Genomic DNA, 22,877 nt, shown 5'->3' with positions numbered 1-22,877 from the left:
CTCTCCTCCTCCTCTTCCTCCTCCTCCTCCTCCTCCTCATCCTCATCCTCCTCCTCCGACCATGGCCCTGGTGACACTGCAGCGCTCCCCCACTCCCAGTGCAGCGTCCTCGGCCAGCACGACAAACAGCAGCGCGGGGGAGGTGAGTGGCAAAGCCGGGTTTGGTCTTTTGTGTGGAAGCCAGGAGTCTGGAGGGTGGTGGTGGTGGTGGTGTTTGAAAATCCATCCTGCGGAGGTGTGCGTGCGTGTGTGCGTGTGTGTGTGTGTGGTGTAAAAACTTGGTATAATGTTGCACTGACTGAACAACAGCATAGACTTGTTTTCTTGTTTGTGGCAGCAGAGGATTTGTAAACAAAATCCTGCATCAGGAGGATGAGGAGGATTTGAGGGTGGGTGAGTGTGTATATGTGTGTGTGGGGGGGGGGGGCATTGCTGCTGCTGGGTTTAGCTGTCAGAACAAAGTGCTCATTTTGCTGCTGCACAAACAAACATGTGCTGCCTGGTGTTGTTCAGGTTGTGAGCAGCAGTGCAGATCTTCATATATCCAGGTCTTTGTTGTTAAAATGATTCAAACCAGGTGGCCCAGGACAGTGTGTAGAGCCATGTTCATGAACTTCTAGGCCCTGTGATCGTCCATTTGTTCCTCATAGTGCAGGACTATTCAATTCCAAACTCAGTGATGTACACATGTTCAACGTCTTGTTAATATAAATATCAGAGAATCCCACAGAAGCAACTCTGCGTGAGCTACATGTGGCCCTCATTTGACCCACCACATAATATCAACTATAATATCAAAACAAGCACTTTTATTTTGAAATTCCATGAACTACCATCACTAATATTGTTATTGTGATATAATGTGAAGATGATATCAACCTAGATGCTCAGTGGCCCCCAGGTCATTTGATTTTGAGGCCACTGCATTAAGGCATGAGGTTATTTTCGATATGAGAAGCTTTATTTTAATATGTGCATTTTATTGATACAGCACCTTCCACAGATATGGAATCACAAAGTGCTTCACGGGGCGATACAAGGAAAATACCTGAAAACAGGAAAACACAGTAAAAATTAATAAAACAACAAAAAGCCTGATTAAAAACATACGTTTTTAACTGCGTTTTAAAAGCGACAACAGGGTCTGTTGCAATGCCACTCTCAAAAATATCATCTACTATACTAAATAAAAAGATAATGTTTGTGTTCACATTCTTTGAATGTTTCGAGTCATTAAAAGTAGAACAATTAACTCACAGCAGTCAACTTCAGCCCATTGTGTTGTTTCAGTGTTCAAAACGACCTGCTGACGTTCAAACCGAGCATCAGAACAGAGATTTAAGTGACTTTGAACATGAGTACTTCAGAAAGTGCTGATGTTGTGGGATTTTCATGCACAGCCAAAGGTTTACAGAGGACGAGAAAGAGAACATTGTCCAGTGAGCAGCAGAGGGGAATGGTCAGTCTGGTTAAAAAATTATAGAAAGACAACACTTTGTCTAATAACTCGTATTAAGAACACAAAACACCTCGAGAAGTTGACAAATAGTATGTTTTTATCTGGAAGAATCTGGTTCAGTCGATGTAAGACTGATTTGGCAGAAAGCAATTCCACGTTTTATCATAACACCAGACTTCCATTTCTGTTTCTTTTCACAAAACAGTGGATTATGTACTTAAGTATAGGCTGACTGAGCCGAGCAAACTCAGGGACATTCCTGAGTTTTTAATATCACACATTTTTCTTCTCACTGTCCTGCAAGAGTCAGCAAGAGAGAAGAAGAAGAAAAAGTGACTGTGTGATGTTTTTCTTTGGGTTTTTTTTTAATGTCCTAATGATTCAGCTGATCACAGCCAATGAGATCACAATACTGACCAGAGGGGACCAGCAGATGGCGCCGGCAGGCTTCCATCAAAACCTATTGCCACTACTGTACCATATCTTACATCATTATGGTTAAGTAAGAGTTCAATCAGCACAGTGCAGCAGTCGACTCTGGTCAAAACTAAACAACAGGACTGAACGCACAAATATGACATTGACGAATGAAGAAAAGATTCAGGATTTCATTTATTGTTTTTTCTCTCAGCCTCTCTGTGAACATTTATTCACACACAACGCACCATTGTTTTCTTATTCTTTAAAACTCCCTTTGTCTTTGTCTTTTCAGGATTTTGGAAGCGACGATGACCGGAAAACAAATCAAAGGTAAACTCTCTCCATTTTTTTTTTTATGTCACGTATTTTGCTTTGCTTTACTTTGACCTTCACTGTCCATCTCTGACCCTTAGTGTATGGAGGACCAAATATTACAAAACAATAAAAAATAAAAACAAAAATACATATATAATTATATATATATATATATATATATAAGAAATTTATAAATACATATATAAATAAATAAATAGACAAATAAATAAATATGTGTAAGAATAAAGTAATAGCCCTTTTCATGGTGAGAATATATTGGGTTTTTTTATTTATTTACGTATTTAAATATCTTTTTATTTTTAATTAATTAATTTATTTATTTATTTATTTATTTATTTATTTATTTATTTATTTATTTATTGTTTTGTCATTTTCGGTCCTCCATAGTGTGCCCTCAAGTCCGGCCCCGATCAGATTTTAAACATCTGGCAGCTTCGGTTTTCTAACGAAGTTTCATGGACACAGACTGGGATAGAAAATCAACCCTCTGTGTTTTGGTATTTTTTCTACATACGATCAGACGCATACATTTTAAGATATAATAGAAGTCACACACTGTCCCCATTAGCTGAGGTGGTAAGGAAACCAGCGACAGAAACAGTACATCTGCAAAACTGTTATAAAACAGTACATTTATTGGATTAAAAAATTGTAAAAGGTTGGTCTATAACTCTGTGTTATGTGCCTTTATATATTATATACCTGTAAATATTACTTTATTTTACTATGTTATCTGATACCAGATGGGAAAGAAAGGCAGATTTTTTTTTTTCATTTGTTAACTCCTGTATGGCTTAGCTGAGTTTACATTTACACTCAATAATTAATGATGACCATTAAAGGTCACATAGAGTGGTCCTGTTGCACATATATGTGAGTTATGGAGGTCTATTTACATATATTAAGTTGTTTTTATGGTCAAAATCCTCCTAGTTGATGTAAATGAGCCGATCTGTCCTTTTCGAAGCGCTTGTCAGTCGCGCTATTTCAGCCATAAATCTCGCCCGAGAAGACAGAGTGTGTTGTGATTGGCCAGCCAGCGTAGAGCCTTCCCACCTGTGTTGTGATTGGCCAGGTATCTGGAAGTGACGTAATCTATCACGTCAGCTCTCAGAAGCGCAGCTCCCTCTCTGGAGCGGTGGATGCATTGCTACTCATTATCAAAACATTGTTTTAACAATGTTTAAAAATAGCTTCGTCACGACTCCCCGCCGCAGTCCCTTTATGACTTTAAACCGGAGTCAGACCAGAGTCAGAAGACACTGTTGCTCGTGAAACACCTCCACAACTGACGTTATTCTTCTTCTGCGGTTCAATGTACGCAACCGGATGTGCCCGGACTACCGCCCGGAGCAGGACGATCGGTTGTTCAGGAGAACCGCTGCTTACGTAACTATAACGGGATTTTCAGTGATCTCGTTGAGCCCCGAGATTACAATAAAACACAACGTTCTCAGCAATGGCTGAACTGTTTGTTTCGAACCGTCAGGGCTTCATAAACAAGGTAATGACGCAGATACACACCAAAAAAAACAGTGATAATAGGAACTTCCGGTCTAGTTCCGCTTTAAAATACAAATTGTAAAATAAAACAGTACATTTTTATGTAACTTTTACGGTTGAAAACATTATCAAATCTGACACTGCTTCCCTAAGGATAAATCTCAACAGCAACAAGCTTTAATCTTCAAACTCTGATTAAGTTGTGTCACATTTCAAGCTGTCTTAACAACTTTAAAGTATTAAAGCTGTTACCAGATTGATATTTACATAAGGAGCAAGTATGTCGTCTGAAAGGAGTGACAAAACTATTGTCATAATGTTCTTTAAGAAGATATTGTGTACACGTGTGAACACAATGTACTTTTAACTCTCATATTTAGATATTTTCTTAGTTGATTAATGCGACAGATACTCTCTTATTGTTCATCAGCGAGTGAAGATGAGCATCTAGTTCTCGCTGAGTCACAAAAGCTTTGTTTTATGTCACAGAAGCACAGACGGTGTCATTGTGCTCACAGAGTCGTGTCATGCTTCGTCTGACTCACTGACTCACACGAGGACTCAGAGATTCTGATTGCAGATTCTGCTCGTCAAACCCCGCCACCGACGCCAAGTAGTGTTTCCAACGCCTCGCAGGAGTCACGTGAATGATGGTATTGTGGCAGAAAAGAAAGCGATGCAGAGACCCCGGCTGCTGAAGCACGAGCTGGTGACGAGGACCGAGCTGTGGGAGGGAGGAGAGGAATGGACCAAGACTGACTGTGAGAGACGTTCAACCACCGCACTTTGCTGCTCAGGGAGGGAGAGCTGAAGCCAGTTTTAGTAGTAGTTTTAGAAGATTAAATTAGAGGAGAATGAGATTTTATGATCAGACAGTGAGTCACAGAACGACCAGCAAGATGCATCTGGTGGTGAGGCCGTCACACAAAACCATGTTCACTGTGCTGCCTCACTTTGTGGAGGAAGCCGCTCTGACTCGGAGGGAGATCTGTCGCATGTAAGTTTCCACGACACATTTAAGAGAAGATTACTTTTTTACGTAGGGGTGACGGTGGATGAGTGGTAGAGTGAGATGTCTCTTAACTGGTAGATGGAGGGTTTGAATCCTGGTTGTGCTACCCTGAGTGGCTCCTGACGGCTGTGTCGATGGGTGTATAAGCAAAAGTAAAAATACAGGCCATGTTTTAATAGTCCGTCTTTGGGGACAGTATGTGAGGTCTGATTTACATTACAGTTCAAAAGTTTGGGGTCACCTATGCAATTTTTTGGGTGTTTTCGATTAAAAGTCACACTTTTATTCATCAAAAGAGTTGCAAAATGAATAGAAAATACAGTCAAGACATTGACAAGATTAGAAAAAATGATTTTTATTCAAAAAATTCAAACTTTGCTTTTGTCAAAGAACCAGCAAAACTTTTTTCAGCAGCTAATATAATTGCACAAGGGTTTTCAAGGGTTTTCTAATCATCCAATAGCCTTGGGATTAACACAATGTGCCATTAGAACACTGGAGAGATGACTGGAAATGGGCCTCTATACACCTATGTACATATTCCATTAAAAACCAGATGTTTGCAGCTAGAATAGTCGTTTACCACATTAACAATGTATAGAGTGGATTTCTGATTCATTTAATGTTATATTCATTGAAAAAAAGTGTTTTTCCTTAAAAAATAAGGACATTTATAAGTGACCCCAAACTTTTGAACGGCAGTGTACTTGTGTACATGTAATCTAACAGAATGAAATGTTACATGTTTAGGACAGAGACTTTTTCCTCAGGTGTAGTATTATTTTGTAAAAGTTCCATTCTACATCAAACCGAGTCATGAAAGTGGACCTTGTGTGTACATTCGGAACAAAACAATGGCACCACATAGGACAGGAGCTATACAACAAAAGGCCGCCTGTGATGGACCCACTCAGTCATTCCGGGCTTTTGTGAGGGGAAAGAGTCTGTGGTGGAACAAAGCTGCACGCTGTGTCCTGTGTGGTGAGAAAAAGACATCCACAACTGAAGATCTCCTGAAGATCTCCTCCATCGCAAACAGAGCGATGATGACCCAGGAGTGCTGCGTCCAAAGTAGAGTTGAGTAGATACATGGAGGAGGTTTGACCCACCAATGGTCAGCAAGATCTGTGAAGATGAGACTGTGCATCATTCTGTGAAGAGACAGCAGAGGAGACTCCTGTCTGAACCAGGGAAGACTAAACACCTGCCTTCCATGTGAAGACATGTCATGTCCCCGTGTGAATTGGGTTGCAATGTCATCTTTATAAAAGTGGGTCCCCATTTTAAAAAAAATTGGGGAACACTGATTTAATGTGGGGTCACACATAGAGCTGCAACTAACGATTATCTTGGTAATCGATTAATCTGACGATTGTTTTCTCGATTAATCGATGAATTGTCCATAAAATGTCAGAAAATGTTAAAAAAAAAATGTTCATCAGTGTTTGTCAAACCTGGAAATTACGACGTTCTCTAATGTCTTGTTTTGTCCACAGACCAAATTGATTCAGTTTTAATGATTTCTTTGTTATGTGGAGCAAAGAAACTAAGAAAATATTCACATTTAAGACGCTAAAACAATCAGAAATCTTGTTTTAATCATGAAAAAACGATTAATCGATGATTAAAATAGTTGACGATTAATTTAGTCATCGATTAACAATAAATTAATTGTTTCAGCTTCAGTCACATTTGTTTGACCTCCTTGCTCATGCTTTTTTAAAGGTCCAGTGTGTAACTTTTAGTCGGGTTTACTGGCAGAAATATAATATATGACCAATGGCTATGAGTGTGTAATCAAGTTGAAATAAAATATTTAGAATAAGCCTCTATACTTTATACTCTGTTAAGCAAAGCATGGAGGAGTTCGCCTTTACTTGCAATTTGCAGTCCCACCATTAGATGTCACTAATTCTCGCACACGGGACCTTTAAATCATGCTGTACGTCGTATGTGGAAATAAATGATCATCTCCTAAAAATCCACTCTCATCGAAAAAAAAAATGTAAGCAGCATGATTTATTTTCCACTTCTCTTTCTTTTCTCAGTCTCAGTGAGAGCTTCTTCATGGTCAAAGGTGCTGCCCTCTTCCTCCAGCAGGGCGGCAGCACACAAGAGCCAAAGACACCAACCCACCACAAACATGCAGGTAAGAACCGACACACACACACACACAATCTGCACAGACTAAGACAAGAGGCTTTTTTTTCTCCTTCACACAAACGAGCTCCAGACAAAAGAAGCCGTTGTGTTCGCTGACTTTTCCTCTCTGTGGGTTTGTCTGTTTATTCTCAACTGTGGGTGAGCTGGGTGTGACCTGACGTGATCCCACAGCTGAACACAAGACACTTTAAGAGACTCTATGAAACAAGGACAATATGTTAAAAACCTGTATGTTGATTTTTATCACAAACCACAACCAACGCTAACATTTAGTCTTTAGATTCTCACTGATTTGTTTTATTTTTATGTTTGTATTGGACTATGTTTATGACTGAGGTTTAGATTTGTTTCCATTAGGAGTAATCTGCAAAAATGTTGGGGGGTTTTTTTCCCCAATGGAAAAGAAAGGATCAACGCTCAGTTTGTGACTGACCTTTCGTTTTTGTTAGAAAGCCAAGAATCGTATAGTTCAGATTATTGATGGACATTTTAGTTGGAGTGCATTTCCTTTGTTGATCTGTGTCTCTTTCTGTTTTATACTCACTCTTGTTGTTGTTGTCATTGTTGTTAATTTTGTTCTTGTTGATGCTTCACATTCAGGTGATTTACCGCAGCACCTGCAGGTCATGTTTAAGATCCTCCGGTCTGAAGATCGCATTAAACTGGTTTGTACGATACTTCTACATCTCTCACATCATATGTTCTCTTAGAAATAAAAGTGCTATAGAACCATAAAGTTATTCGGCCTGTCCTCATAGGAGAACCCTTATAAAAAAAAGGTTCTACCGGGAACCCTTTTAAAATCCTTCATTCAGGAAAGGGGTTTTAAATGGTTCTCTGGATCAAAATGGTTCTTACTGGAACCATTAATGTTACCAAGAACCCTTGAAAAAACCCTTTCTTCGGGAAAGGGTTTTTCAGAAGCACATGGTTCCAGATAGAACCTAAGCCCTTGTAGAAGAACCCTTATTTCTAAGAATGTACTGTTATACTTATTATTCTTGTTCTGCTGAAATGCATCAACATTAAGAGACGTAGGTTTCACGCAATGTGTGTTTGTGGTGTTACTTTTCGTCCTCAAATCGTGAAGGGGAAAAACATTTGTTTCTTAAGAGGCAGGTTTAACAAGTAAATATACACTATAAGAACAATAGTGTTTGGCCACATCTGTTAAGTATTGGATTAAGGTGATTCAGTCAGGCTTTGGACTTGCTCTTGATCTTCCACTACCATTCAAAAGTTTGGGGTCACTTAGAAATGTAATTATTTTTTAAGGAAAAAGCACTACATTGTTAATGTGGTAAATGACTATTCTAGCTGCAAACATCTGTATTTTAATGGAATATGTACATAGGTGTATAGAGGCCCATTTCCAGCAACCATATCTCCAGTGTTCTAATGGTGCATTGTGTTAAAAGGCTATTGGATCATTAGAAAACCCTTGTGCAATGATGTTAGCACAGCTGAAAACAGTTTCGCTGGTTCTTTGACGAAAGGGCAAAATGATTATTTAGAATAAAAATCATTATTTCTAATCTTGCCAATGTCTTGACTTTATTTTCTATTCTTTTTGCAACTCTTTTGATGAATAAAAGTGTGACTTTTAATGGAAAACATGGAAAAATTCTATAGGTGACCCCAAACTTTTGAACAGTAGTGTATGTCCAGTGAAGGGTTAAGTTATTGCTTTCAGCATACAGAGACATTTTGGACAATGCTACTCAAAGGGTTAGGGTAACTCAGTATTTAACTGTTATAGTTGCAAAACAGGGCATCAACTCCATAAATGTACTGTATATGTATTTTAGGTAACACTTTAGAGTAGAGAACACATATTCACCATTAACTAGGTGCTTACTAACATGCATATAAGTCGCATACTAGCCCTTTATTAGTAAATATTAAACATGTATTAACACCGTATTCTACCTTACCTTATTCTACCTCTATTACATCATGAATTAAGATTTTACCGACGTAAGGTGTTAACACATGTTTGATGATTACTAATAAATGGCTAGTATGCAACTTATATGCATGTTAGTAAGCACCTAGTTAATGGTGAATATGTGTTCTCTCATCTAAAGCGTGACCATATTTTAATATGTCATTACAGTCCTTGTGGGTGTATATTCAGTATCTTGCTGTTGTTCCACAGGCTGTACGGTTAGAGAGCGGTTGGTCAGACCGCGTGCGCTACATGGTCGTCATCTACACCAGTGGTCATCAAGATACAGAGGAGAACATCGTCCTGGGAATGGACTTCACAGACAAGGACAGGTAGTTAAAGTCTGTGCGGCCTTTTTATTCAGCACACTTTTATGTTTCACTACATTTGGTGATCTTTTCTGGCCCCGCAGTAAAAACTGTTCAATCGGGATGGTGCTGCCACTGTGGAGTGACACCAACATTCATTTAGACGGAGACGGGTAAGTTTGGCCTTTTCCTTTCATTAAAGTGCAGAACCGCTCATGGGTCACAGACTGGATTTTAAATGGAAATTGGCTATTTTATTTATATAGCACTTTCAAATAAATGCAACGCGTTTCACAAGAGAAGGAGAAGAAGATATAGAAATCAATGAAACAACCAAAGAACATAAAGGGAAAATGTGGTTTGATGACATCATGCTTTTCAGTGAATCCATGGGAGAATCAGAAACCGATTATGTGGTTTTTCGTCAGTGATGAGTTGCAGAGCTGGTCTGAAGCTGTTTAGGTTGTTTTCCTACTGCTCCCTCTAGTGGCAGAGATGTGAATTATATCTTTTTGTTCCCTGCTGTGTGAGAATAGTTCTTGCTGACCTGTTCACTTTTTTTTCTGTGTGTGTGTGTGTGAACTGGAGGAATGTTCCACTGGGTCCCATCCAGTCTGTGTTTACATCCACTCATCATCATCATCATGCTTCATCTTCACCCACTCTCAAACTAAGATTTCTTCCTCCTCCTTCTTTTTTTCGCCAGAGGTTTCAGCGTGAACACATCGGGGCGGTCACATGTCTTCAAGCCTGTGTCTGTGCAGGCCATGTGGTGAGGAAATCCTTCATATTCACCTGGTTTTCAGGGAGATTTGTGAGGTTTTACAACAGGAAATTCGCAGACGTCACAGGCATTTATTGGACAATACCAGCTGTCAAACACACCACCAAGAGGTGTTGTACTTTATCTATTTTTCCTCTAAATCCTGTGCTACTGAAGGCCTGAAATGAGTGATTGAGACCATGAAGTAAGTCCTCGGTAAAAAAAAGTTTAATGGTGTTTCAAATCAAGTGAGAATTAGGCTCTTTTCTCCAAAGACCTTCTCCAAGAGCCCTTTATTAGTAAATATTAAGCATGTATTAACACCTTATTTAGGAAAAATCTTAATTTATGTCGTAATAGAGGTAGAATAAGGTCATGTAGAATAAGGTGTTGTATATAATATGTGCTTAATGATTACCAATAAAGGGCTAGTATGCGACTTATATGCATGTTAGTAAGCAGTTGCTGTTTTTTCTTATGAGTTAGCCCCATCCAGCATACTGGAAGTCTATGTCCAGTTTTAATATTATGGTCTATAGTCCAATAGTAGTCAGTATATAATTAGCTAATAAGTTGTGTAATAAACATTTGTTACCGAAGTTATAAAGCAGACAACTACGACAAGATAGGAAAATACTATGTTAGCCATCCACATGATTAAAGGAGCTAGAAATTTTAGAATATACTGTATATGACATGTAAAGTATGAAATGTTTATTTTTGTTTATTTTCAAAAATCCATGAAATCAAATCAAAATGTGGTTTAAAATTTGATAAAGTTGTATTAATAGTGTCCCTCTGTGTAACTACTCTCACTGCAGTATCTTGTAGCCACATGCCACCTAGTGGTCACTTATCAGAATGATTCATAAATAGGTCAGACTCACTATTTTATCAAACTTCCTCTGTCACATCACAACAACTCATAACTTTTTCTTTCCTCCTGCGTGTGGCCACAGGTCTGCCCTGCAGGTGCTACACAAAGCGTGCGAGGTGTCGCGCCGCTTCAACTATTTCCCGGGCGGCATCGCTCTCACGTGGATGGCCTTCTACGAGAGCTGCATCACCTCCGAGCAAAGCTTCATCAACGAGTGGAACGCCATGACCGACCTGGAGACGACGCGGCCCGACTCGCCCAGCATTTTTGTCGACCGGTGAGACGCTTTGTGCTGATTTCATCCAAAGAACTAAATAAATACTAATAACAATACACACTAAGAAATCAAAGTACGAGACTGTACCTAAAAAGGTACAAATGCTTTGTCTCTCCAGTGGTACCCTAACAAGGTACAAGCACTGTACCTTTACAATTAGTACATTTTTGTACCTGCTTGTTTGTACCTATAAAGGTAAACATTTCTGCACCCCTAGTGACAAAAATGTACCTTTATGTCCTGGTATAAACTGGAGCGACAGAGCATTTGTACCTTTTTAGGTACAGTCTCGTACTTTGATTTCTTTAGTGTGTAGATTTTATTTGTAAGTTTCAAACACTCAAGGTCACTTCACATCTTCTGTAAAAAGATAAATCAAACAGGCAAAAGTTAAAGGAGACATATTATGAAAAAAACAACTTTTTAATCATTGTAATACTTATATTTGGGACTCTGGAGGCTCTATGAGTTGGCAAAGTGTGACAAAAGATGACTCAGTCATGTTTTTGTGGTCCGCCTCAGTCTAAGTACAGGAGGTAAAACACGCGATGTTGACTTCCGCACTCGTTGTTACGTCACAATGACACATTCCTGGAATTCCGCTTGTCCCTAAAAAACGCGAGAGTGCAGGTGAGGGCAATAGTATCTGGAAGAGCGGAAGTCAGCGAAGTGTTCTATTCTTGTCTGCACAGTGCAGCACAGAGTTCTACACAGACATCCAGCCTCAGAGGATTTACGTGTCTCATTTGCATTTAAAGAGACAGGCACTAAAAAGTGAGCATTCTGAACAGGGCTGTTTTGGCAGGGTGATTGAACCGCTGTGGTGCTTCATCCTTAAGGTATTTTGACCAATGCATGTCACAGACATGTTCATTAGGACACCAGGGAACTAGATAAACTTGGAGAAATAGGGTATAATATGTCTACTTTAAGATGCAATAAATTCAACACAGTAGATAAAGTTTTTAAAAATGAATACCAAAAATACAGAAAAAGATGGCTTAGGTGATCGTGGGGGGGATAGTCATTTCGGGTAGGGTTAGACTGAATAAAGTGAGTTGAGATCTGAGATTTTAAGGTAGGCAGGGACTTCATTGTTCGGATGTGATGTGGGAGTGCATTCCAGAGTTGGGGGGGGGGCAGAACGGCTGAAGACCTGTCCCACAGAACAGAGAATGCAGGAAGGTGTAGAGAAAAGATCTGGCGGAGCTGGAATGTTAAAAGAAGGATTTTGAATTTGATGCGGAAACGGTTTTGGAGCCAGTGAAGTTTTTTAAGGACGGAGTTCTAGAAATGATGCACTGAGACTCTGTGTACGTCCACCTCTCGTCCTTTTGCCACTAGCCCTTTGTTTCCAGGTGTAGAAACACAGACACCTAACCTACACGGTGCCACTGACAATGTTGACACTTTCTGTGCAGGCCAACAGAGCGAGAGAGAACAGAGTGCCTTATTAAAGCCAAGTTACGCAACATCATGATGTTCCAAGACCTGGAGAACATCACGTCCAAGGAGGTCTGCGCCAAATCAACCTTTTTTCACTTTTGAGAGTATTTAACTCAGTGTGAGAGACTCATGGTGAAACTTTCTAAATCCTTGTCGTCAGATCCGTAACGAGCTGGAGCAGCACATGAGCTGTAACCTGAAAGAGTACAAGGAGTTCATAGACAACGAGATGCTTCTGATCCTGGGTCAGATGGATAAGGCCACGCTCATCTTTGACCATGTGTACTTAGTGAGTGTTTCTGCAACACTTTTACACTATTTTCTTCCACTTTCCTGTGGTTCATTTCAATCAAATACAGTAACATTTGCCTTGTTTTCTGTGTTTTTTTTGTTTTTTTTTACCCACACAGGGCTCTGAGTGGAACGCTTCAAACCTCGAAGAGCTACGTGACTGTGGGTGAGCTGATAAACGCATGTCATGTTTTCCTGATTCAGTATCGTGTGTTTTATAGTCAAAGTATGTCTTGTGTAAATTTGGTGTCTGTGTTGAGTTGGAGACAAACTTCCAGAAGAAGTCTCTGGGAATAGCTTTGTGCACTGACCTGGAAGTCTGATTCTCATCTCCTGATAGTTCGATTGATTTTTTGGGAAATGAAACGCTGCATCCCCACTTGAAAAGATCACATATAATCTAAGAAATTAATAAGATATTTTTCTGAAAATTCGGCAACCCTACTTCACCAATATTGACACTTTACCAACACGGTTAGGCCTCTCTTAGTTTGTATGCAGGTGTGACAGGGAGGGGATCGGGACATTTTTGTTTTACTTTTGTTGTATTTTATAGATTTTAATAAAAAAATATATATAAAAATATATAATATATACATTTATATATATATAATAATATAATACGGCCCAGTGTTCAGAAAACACAGCAGAATCTGGACATGCATTCATATTAAACAACCCATGATTTTTACTCTGTGCGGACAGAGAGAGAAACTGATCTATTGTATTTGTTTTGGTTTTTGTTGCAGAGTGGGCTACATCCTGAACGTAACCAGAGAGATTGATAACTTCTTCCCGGGCATGTTCTCATATCACAACGTCCGCGTGTACGACGAGGACGCTACTGACCTGCTGGCCCACTGGAACGACACCTACAACTTTATCGTCAAAGCCAGGTACGTACATATCAGAGCTGAAATGATTCATATATTAATTAATCATCAACTATTAATCCGTTTGAAGCTTTTTTCATGATTAAAACAAGATTTCTGATTGTTTTAGCTTCTGAAATGTGAATATTTTCTTTGTTTCTTTGCTCCACATAACAAAGAAATCATTAAAACTGAATCATTTTGGTTTGTGGACAAAAACAAGATTTTAGAGATCATCGTCATTTCCAGGTTTGCCAAACACTGATCAACGTTTTTTAACATTTTCTGACATTTTATGGACCAAACGATGAATCAAGAAAATAATGACAGATTAATCGATTATGAAACGAATAATTAATTAAAACATGCTCGAGCTGCTCTTTAAAAGATGGGGCTTTTTCGACGACCTATTTTTAAGCCGTTTCAGATGAACTGATGTCTCACATCATGCTTTCTCACCAGTGCTGGGGCCAGCGCCACACATGACACATTTTTCCTCCTGCGAGTTTTGCCAGTAACAGTGAGAAAGCTGAAATGGTGCAGTCACTGTGGTTGCTATGCAACTGACCAGCCATGCTAACCTGAAGTAAAAAAAAAAAAAAAAAAGATGTTTGTCAAAAAGAAAAAAAGAAAAAGAAGCACCTGACTGTATGTCAGAATCGTAATATGACTCCTAACAATTAACTGCGTCATCAAATGTATTCATACTTCTTTCCGCACAAAAGGAAGAACAATTCCAAGTGCCTGGTGCACTGTAAGATGGGGGTGAGTCGCTCGGCCTCGACAGTGATTGCTTACGCGATGAAGGAGTACGGCTGGTCTCTGGAGAAGGCCTACAACTTTGTCAAGCAGAAACGGAGCATAGCTCAGCCCAACACTGGCTTCATGAGACAACTGGCGGAGTACGAGGGAATCCTGGACGCCAGGTAAGACGGTCAAACTCACTGAGGTCTGCCATTTCTAGCTACACTAGCGTTCAAAAGTTTGGGGTCACTTAGAAATGTCCTTATTTTTGAAGGAAAATTACTTTTTTTTTCAATGAATATAACATGAAATGAATCAGAAATACACTCTATACATTGTTAATGTGGTAAACGACTATTCTAGCTGCAAACGTCTGGTTTTTAATGGAATATGTACATAGGTGTATAGAGGCCCATTTCCAGCAACCATCTCTCCAGTGTTCTAATGCTACATTGTGTTTGCTAATTGCGTTAGAAGGCTATTGGATGATTAGAAAACCCTTGAAAACCCTTGTGCAATTATGTTAGCACAGCTGAAAACAGTTTTGCTGGTTCTTTGACAAAAGCGCAAAATATCATTATTTCTAATCTTGTCAATGTCTTGACTATATTTTCTATTCATTTTGCAACTCTTTTGATGAATAAAAGTGTGACTTTTAATGGAAAACGCAAACAAATTGTATAGGTGACCCCAAACTTTTGAACGGAAGTGTAACTAGACTAGAATGAGAGCTTCACTGTGTGTGGATCCTATCCTTCTTTTTGCTGTTGTGAACATTTTTGATTGATTCAGCAATTAATGTCTTGATGTTTTTTCTCTGTCTCATTTTTCCGCAGCAAACATCGTCACAACAAACTGTGGAGGCCTGAAACAGACGAGGAGGGATCGGACGGTCTGCAGGCCTCTGGCCACAGCACTGGTGGAGAAGAGACGCCGGTGCTCAGAGAGGATGAAGCCTGGGGAGGCTGTGGTGCATCTCCCTGCAGGGGCATGGGTCTGGAGATGGAGCCGCTCGACTCCCTGAATTATAATTACTATTTCCGACGTTTGTCGGACTCTGCGTTAGACAGTGAGCCCTCCACCCCGGTGCGTGGCCCTCCGCTGCTCGGTATGGAGCGAGTTTTCATCGAGATCGAAGACGTGGAGAGAGACGCTCTGCTGGAGGACGAGGGTTTCCCCATGGCACACTTGGCTCTGCCCGGCGAGGGCACGGCAGCCCAGACGTGCGGACGCCTTGACCCTCTGGAGGACATGAGACTGAGACTGGAGTTCAGTACGCTGGAGGAGGAGGACGAGGAAGAGGCCAAGAAAGAGGAAGCGGAGATGGCGGCGCTGGCTCAGACTCCCGGAAAGGAGGAGTCGGAGCAGACGGAGGAGAGCCGGTTAGGTCTCGCTAACCTGAACACCAACAACAGCAACCGGCTCGCTGCGAAGCGCAGCTGTCCTGCAGCTTTTGACGTGAGTTGAAATATTGATTCCTTTGTTGCATTCTGCAGTCTCACCATTAGATGTCACTAACGATTACTCGCTGGACCTTTATCTGTCGCAGAGAAATGAGTCGTGCTTATTCTGTATTCTGTTCTGCCTTTACTCCATTCAGGACAGCGCTAGCACAGGGAACCCTTTGAAGGTGAAGCCGTCCTATCAGTCCTGTAAAGACTGCCTCCGTCTGCCACAAGGTCGGCGCTGTGAGCGTCCAGCGGGAGGTCGTTCTCACCGCCTTAACCCCTCCCGCCACTGCACTATCCCTTCCATATGCATAGATCCGCCCGGGACACACTTTGCTTCCCCGTCACTTCTACAGTCTCTGGCAGCTCCCGCGGTTGTCCAGCCCTCTACTCACCTTTACCACTGCATCACGTGTGCGCCGTCTGTCCCACTCGCCAACCGGCCGAAACCGGTCTCGCCCATGAGCTGCGAGGAGACGGCGCCAGACTGCAGCTCAGCAGAGGCGGAGGACATGGACGAACCGCATGGGGAGAGCGTGGACGTGCAAATATCGCGAGAGGGCGCGGGGGACATCATCGCTACGACTGCTGAGGGTTTAAATGTGCAACCTGCTGAGGCGGTGGAGCTCCAGCTGCCAGGACAGGGCGTAGCTTTTGGTCTGGACCTCATGTGACAGACGGCAGTGCAGCTTCAAAACCCGCCAGGTTTGACCATGGAAGGCCAGCTCTCAGTGGGGCCCCTGCCTTAAAAGGAGGAGCTGGAAGAGGTGGAGGTTTTACCGCCGCCGCAGTACACTATGATGGCTGAGGGCCTTCAAAATGAAGCTCTGTCCTGTTTTGTATCGTCATGTCCCGGCCACTGTAACAAGCTGCAGGTACTGTTGCCACCACTGGCATGTAGAGTCAGACGAGGATGGTTGTTTTTTTGCAAAAGTATTGGACGCTCGTGCTGAGACTGAAGACGTTCTTGCGCCCCCTTCCTTGCCCCCCTGACTGAAGCCTGTCCAGTCTCTTCCACACGCACAGGATCATCACACTTCCTCACAGTCCCAGTGGACCCAATGACCGTCATGCTGCCATTGAAACCTATAAGAGACAGGTTTGGTGTCATCTCGAAGCAGAAATCGTGCTCTCGGAGATGTACTCGTGTTCCTGTGTGACTCCTGACAGAGCTGTGGTTCACACTTTGATGTTACTGTTGATTTACTGTGTGTTTTATCAATCAAACTCATCGACGGCATCGAGTGGAGCAGCTTGACGAGGGTTCACCGTGGAGCCTGTTTGATTGCAGTATCAGTATCTCCTCATGTTACCACAGATAAACAAATCTCCTGTTCAGCCTCAATTGTGTTTCTCCCTGCTGCAGCTGTTTCTGCGTCACGTCAGGACATTTCATAATCATTTGTTTAAAAAAAAAAAAAAAAACACACAAACAAACAAAAAAGAAGGATTCAAGCCGTTTTATGCTCCTTTAAAAAGCGTCGTACCTCGGACCACAAGCATCGCCCGGACTGTTTTGGTCAAAGACTGTTTTTGTCTGTGCTCAGTGGCTGCTTCACCCTCGCCCTCCACCACTGACGTTAATGTAATCACGTCCTTAAAGTGCTCAGTTTAGCCACACACACATGTGATTTTGCAGTATTACAGCACATATCCGCAACAAGCAAACATGCTAAGGCAGAAAACATTAAAGTCACCTTTCATTATTCTTTATCTTTTTTGAAATGGTGAAAACTTCAAATTCAATTTGTCCTCATTGAGTTTAACTTGACCACAATTGAAGGAGTCAGCAAACAGGTCGAACTGTACCAAAGTCATTGTTTTTGCTCGAGTGAAAGAGCTTAAGAAAGCACCGATTAACTTAAATATCACTCTTAGCCAAATCTATCTTCGATCATTTATTGAATGTGGTCGTTTATCACATTTATTTATCACGCAAGCTTTCGTCCTAAAAAACATGTTGAACTACCTTTCCCTAAACACACAAATATTTGCAAAGGCACACTCATCGTGTACAGATTTAGCACTTGAGCACAACTGTAGTATCCATTCACACACACTGCACAGGTATATTTAGCACTTGTATAGCCACATTCAATCAGAATTTTGGTCCACAAACCAAAATGGTTCACTTTGAATGATTGATTTTGTCATTTGGAGCAAAGAGACCAGGAAATATTCACAATTAACGAACACACAAACCGCTTAATTCATCATCAGTACAAAATATGCTTCAATATTTCGCTGTCAGAATAATTTATTTGTAGATCCCCAACACAAATTTTCTGACTTTCAAACTGTCAAATTAAATCATGTGAATTAGAGAATATTTATAGGTTAACTGACCTGATTATACTGAACCCATCGAGTACACAACAGCTCCTGTTCACCCCACAGTCCAAGAGTTTATACTTTTTTATATTGTGTGTTCAAACAGCTTGATGCACATTTTTAAACTGTTTTGTTCAAACTGTGCCACCGATCCAAAGTTGCTGCGCCGGCAGATGTCGATGTGTTGAGTTGTTCTTGATTGGTTGGGAGCTGTGTTCTCACTGTGTTTGGTACACTGGTTGTGCCCGAATGGTTCTGATAAACGATGTTTATACGAAGAGCACACGCAAGTGTTAGTGTGTGTGTGTGTGGAAGTGAAAGTTGTGGAAAGTATTTAATCTTCTTTTTTTTGTTGGTGTCGCTGTAGATATTGCTTTTCTTTCACTTAACCCCGTATAGACTCACAACAAACACAACAATCATGCATCATCAGTTCTTTCTCCTCTTTTAACTGGATGCCAGGGAGCTGCAGGTTTTGCTCCAGTTAGATTTCAGTCATGTGTTTTTTTGCCTTTAACCCGTTTCTTGGCCTCACGTGGACATTTGGACGTGGCAAAACAACACAGAGTTTCACACACAAGGAACTGAGCATGCGATAAGATTTAAAGGTCTTACAAAGGGAAGAACTTGTTAAAGTCTTTGAGAGACACATTGAAGTAATATTTTATCATATTTAGACGACCAATTTCTTGAACTGAACCAATTAATACACTAGAAACTTAATTTGTAACACAAAGGACAGTCGTATATTCTGCCGCCAACTCTGGGTAAAAGACCTTCTTTACAAAATCTCAACACAATTCTTTACTATAAATCAGATTTTAAGTAAATCACTAAATCCTATGGGTATGTGTGTGTGTGTGTGTGTGTGTGTAAATGTTTTTCTATCCTTGTGAGGACAAAAAACAACCTATAAACCTATCTTCATTGGGACATTTTGACCTTGTGGGGACATTTTGTATGGTCCCCATGAGGTTAAAGGGCTTTTTCTAACCCTTTAGGGTTAAGACCTTAGTTGTGATGGTTAAGGTAAGGGGGATTCTATGAAGATTCCTCACAGTGATAGAAAAACAAGTTTGTGTGTGTGAGAGAGAGAGAGAGAGAGTGTGTGTGTGTGTGTTTCCAGACTGCAGCACTGTGTTTGGTCGTCTGCTTCATGCGTTGAATTTTCTTTTTTGCATTTAAGTGCCTTAACCTCGGCCTTAGCTCTGTCATAAAGCATCACAGGCTTTGCAAGACGTTCTGTGACCGTGTTGGCGATCTGATTTTGATTTGATTTGTATTAGTATTATTCTTGTATATAACTTATACCCTCACGCCCAATAATAATAATAACAACAATAATAATAATAACCCGGCTCCTTTCAGTGTAGAACTTGGCCCATAATGTATGCAACAGACATGACGAGCTCATGCACAGCAGCCTCCTCTCCCTCACGTGACGGACTTCCATCGATCAATAGCCTCTAATAATACTGTATTTGTTTGATATTGCTGAAACATGTGGTAACACTGTATTGGTTCGATAGCTGGCTGAAGAACCTTACTCGCTGGAATGAGAACCATCATTTACATTAGAACACAACATTACAACAACAAAAGAAGAAGAAGAAGAAGAAGAAGAAGGGTTTGACATTGACCAGTCTGTACATATTTTTCTCTACAATTTGTTATTGAGTACATTTGCTTGCATTTGTGGTCAGTATTAAGAAAAGCACTAATAAATGCTACTGTGTCTCGCAACAAAAAGACTTCTTCTGTTTTAGGCACAGCAAAAAAAAGCGACTTGGGGCCATCTCTTATTTAGATAAATGTCCTCAAGCACTAGTAAAAAATTAAAATTATTAAGTATTATTGTTTTTTTTTTGTTTTTTTTGCATTATTCCCAGGCAGCAGGCATCAAACAGACAATCTAAACTTGAAGGCCAGAAGTTAAGAAAGAGACATGTGGTGTTATCAGGGGGTGGTGGGGCATTTACAGAGAGTGTATATCTACAGAGCACAAGTTTGCCCCAAAGCAAGTATGGGATGAGTGAAAGATAGAGATTATGATGACGATGAAAAGGTTTGGTTGATTGTTTTTGGGGGGGGTTTTTTTGGGTTGAATTTCTGTAATGTACTGTACATTACCAATGTTCATGTGTACTGCACTTTTTTTACATTTTGTTAAAAATGATGTCCAGTCTAATGTTTATCATGGAAATAAACCATTTCCTCTGCATTCTCCTGGTTATTGTGCGTGCAATCGTACACGGGGCAGTTGAAGCGTTATTTAGTTGGGTGGATAATATCAAAGGGGGGGCGAGACGAGACGAGACGGTCCGGTAACTGTGGCCCGGCATAACTTCAGCCTCCGTCTATAGCGTTGCTCTTTTAGTTACGTGGAGCGGGCAGGGAGTAATCTCATTGAATTAGTCAAATTAAGTCTGCCTGACATCACGAAGCAGGTGATAGCTGAGAGAGAGAGAGAGAGAGAAAATCTCCTGACAAGACCAAGTCTAACACAGCATGCAGACAGAGCATCAGCCTCAGTAAGTATCTGCTTATTCTACTGTATTTTTAACCTCTCGTGGCTCTGAGGTGACGTTATATATCCGTACATCTGTTCAATTACTTGAAATAGTCGCTGCTGATTGTCTTGATAAATGCTCTGGTAACAATAGGTCAGTTAAAATAAGTTCATCCTTGCATGAATCCATGTTTTAAGTCAACAACTGTATCATAAAAGCAATAGGAATAGAGTTTTATGAGCAGCTACGTTGCATAAATCTTTAGAAAATGCAATGGGAATGTTCCTGTCAGACAAGGCTTCACGTCTGAGAGTCTCATCATGTCGTATGGATCATTTGACTTTTGAGCTACACACTTGGTCTGGCAGAGGAAAACAAAGTCCGAGGTCTGAGATGGGGCTACGAGTGCACTCGGAATCACGAGTTACTTATAAACTGTGTGATTAGTCCGCCAAGCATGAGAATCACAAGAACAGGCAGATGAAAGAGAGACAAGAGGAAGAAGAAGAAGAAGAAGAATAGTGGTCAGGGTTTCACAGGCGAGTGTCACAGATGCCTGGCAATGTTGGTGCTGTAACGCATCCATCTTAAAATAACACGTCAGATACAGTGAAGCGTCCAGCTCATGTGTCTGTCAGGCTGTGGATTATTGTGAGTTCACCGTGTGCCATATCAAACCAAACAATGTTCTTCTCTGTAGTTCAGTCAAGAGACAAAAAAACAACAACAACATGTTATTGCACTTTTTGGTATTTATGAGTGGATGTATGATGTGTTCCTTCAGACTGTCAGATGAAATTAAAACAGCCCTTCATTTATCTTTTTTAACTAACTGTCCAAAACTGCGTTGAACTACCTATGGACAACCCTATAACACGTCTTATTGTTGAAATACCATACTAATAAAAAAACAGTTAAATCCCTGGTTACAAGCAGGTTTTCACCAGTGGGGATGTGTTCATTCACTCCTGGGTGTAATGATTCTGCCAATGACTGCGGTCTTTCATCAGCTTTGGCTCCGATCGGCATGAGAGGAAAAGAAAGAGGATCCCGGTGAACTCGCCAAGTTTGCCCGCTCTATTTTCTGCCAGAGATGCAACGTGTATATTTCTGCTACGCATGTGTGTAAACGTCCTGTATATTTAGCCGTTTGTTTGCTCAAAATACATCAGGTTTCACATGCCACGTCAAAGCCCATTGAGCTATTTTCCCCTTTGTAATAATCTCTCTTCCACCATCCATCAGCTCGGAGGTTAACCTCTCATCAGGGCTCTTGGCAAACAATTCAGTTTCGCCGTCAAAGCACTTGTGACTTGCATCACATTATTCTAGGTGACCTTTCTTTCGTTTCCCACTGCAACCAAAACAATCATAAACAGTCTGATAGTTTGAACGGACGCACACACACACACACACACACACACACACACACACACACACACACACACACACACGACACAAAGGGACCTTGTGTCCAAACCGGTAATTGACAGTGCATGATGTCTCACACTGTGCAGCGGGCACTAAAGGGACATGTGTTGTACAAAACTTTTAAACCCACAAATCATCATTAGCAAGGGTTTGATGTACACGTGAAGAAAAAATATTTTTTCTAAAAATGTAAAGACATTACAAGAACGTATTTGACTGTATTTATCGGAACTCGTTCCCTCTGGTCGTGTATTTAAATTGACCTTGGAACCTGGCGGCTGACCTCTTATCTCGCTCGTCTTGTTTCCTTTTCGGCCGACTGACTCAGTGGCAGCAGTTGGACCTTTAATTATAGCAACCACAGCATTCCTTTGTGACAGAACAGGGAGAGATAGACAGGGAGGCATTGGAAGGGCACGGATGAGCGGTGTAAATAAATATACAAAAATAGAGAAAGATTCACGATAGTTGAAGTAAGTCGATGTGATGTGATTTCACCTAATTAGGGAAGGTGGAGGCGAGCCATGCTCACTTTGACTTGCTTATAAAACTTGTGCTGTGTCTTAACGTGTTTTTTTTTTCTCTCTTCCCTACAGTTAACAAGAACAAGAACCATGGGTCAGAAGCTGGAGAAGCTTTCGGAAAAAGACGAAGAGTCGCGTGACAATTCGGAATGTTCTGGGCAAACCGGAGCGACAGAACAGCCCGGGACAAGAGAACAAGGTGAGAGCAGAGATG

At 40.9% G+C, this 22,877-nt stretch overlaps 1 protein-coding gene across 1 annotated transcript; it reads left to right on the top strand.

Moving 5' to 3' along the window:
* Positions 1-58: 58 nt before the first annotated feature.
* On the top strand, positions 59-16,541 carry ssh1b (slingshot protein phosphatase 1b; the record flags this gene model as incomplete). Its single annotated transcript, XM_083902320.1, has 15 exons — positions 59-142; positions 2,172-2,209; positions 6,779-6,879; positions 7,494-7,558; positions 9,052-9,173; positions 9,254-9,322; positions 9,856-9,921; positions 10,872-11,066; positions 12,488-12,581; positions 12,673-12,801; positions 12,923-12,969; positions 13,553-13,699; positions 14,401-14,601; positions 15,256-15,877; positions 16,020-16,541. The coding sequence occupies exons 1-15, from the start codon at positions 62-64 to the stop codon at positions 16,539-16,541; spliced, it is 2,499 nt and encodes an 832-aa protein (XP_083758446.1). The 5' UTR covers positions 59-61.
* Positions 16,542-22,877: the final 6,336 nt, after the last annotated feature.

This window comes from Microchirus variegatus (assembly GCF_963457635.1).
Source record: "Microchirus variegatus genome assembly, chromosome: 16".
In the NCBI taxonomy this organism is placed as follows: Eukaryota; Metazoa; Chordata; class Actinopteri; order Pleuronectiformes; family Soleidae; genus Microchirus; species Microchirus variegatus.
This window is presented reverse-complemented; position numbering and strand designations above follow the sequence as displayed.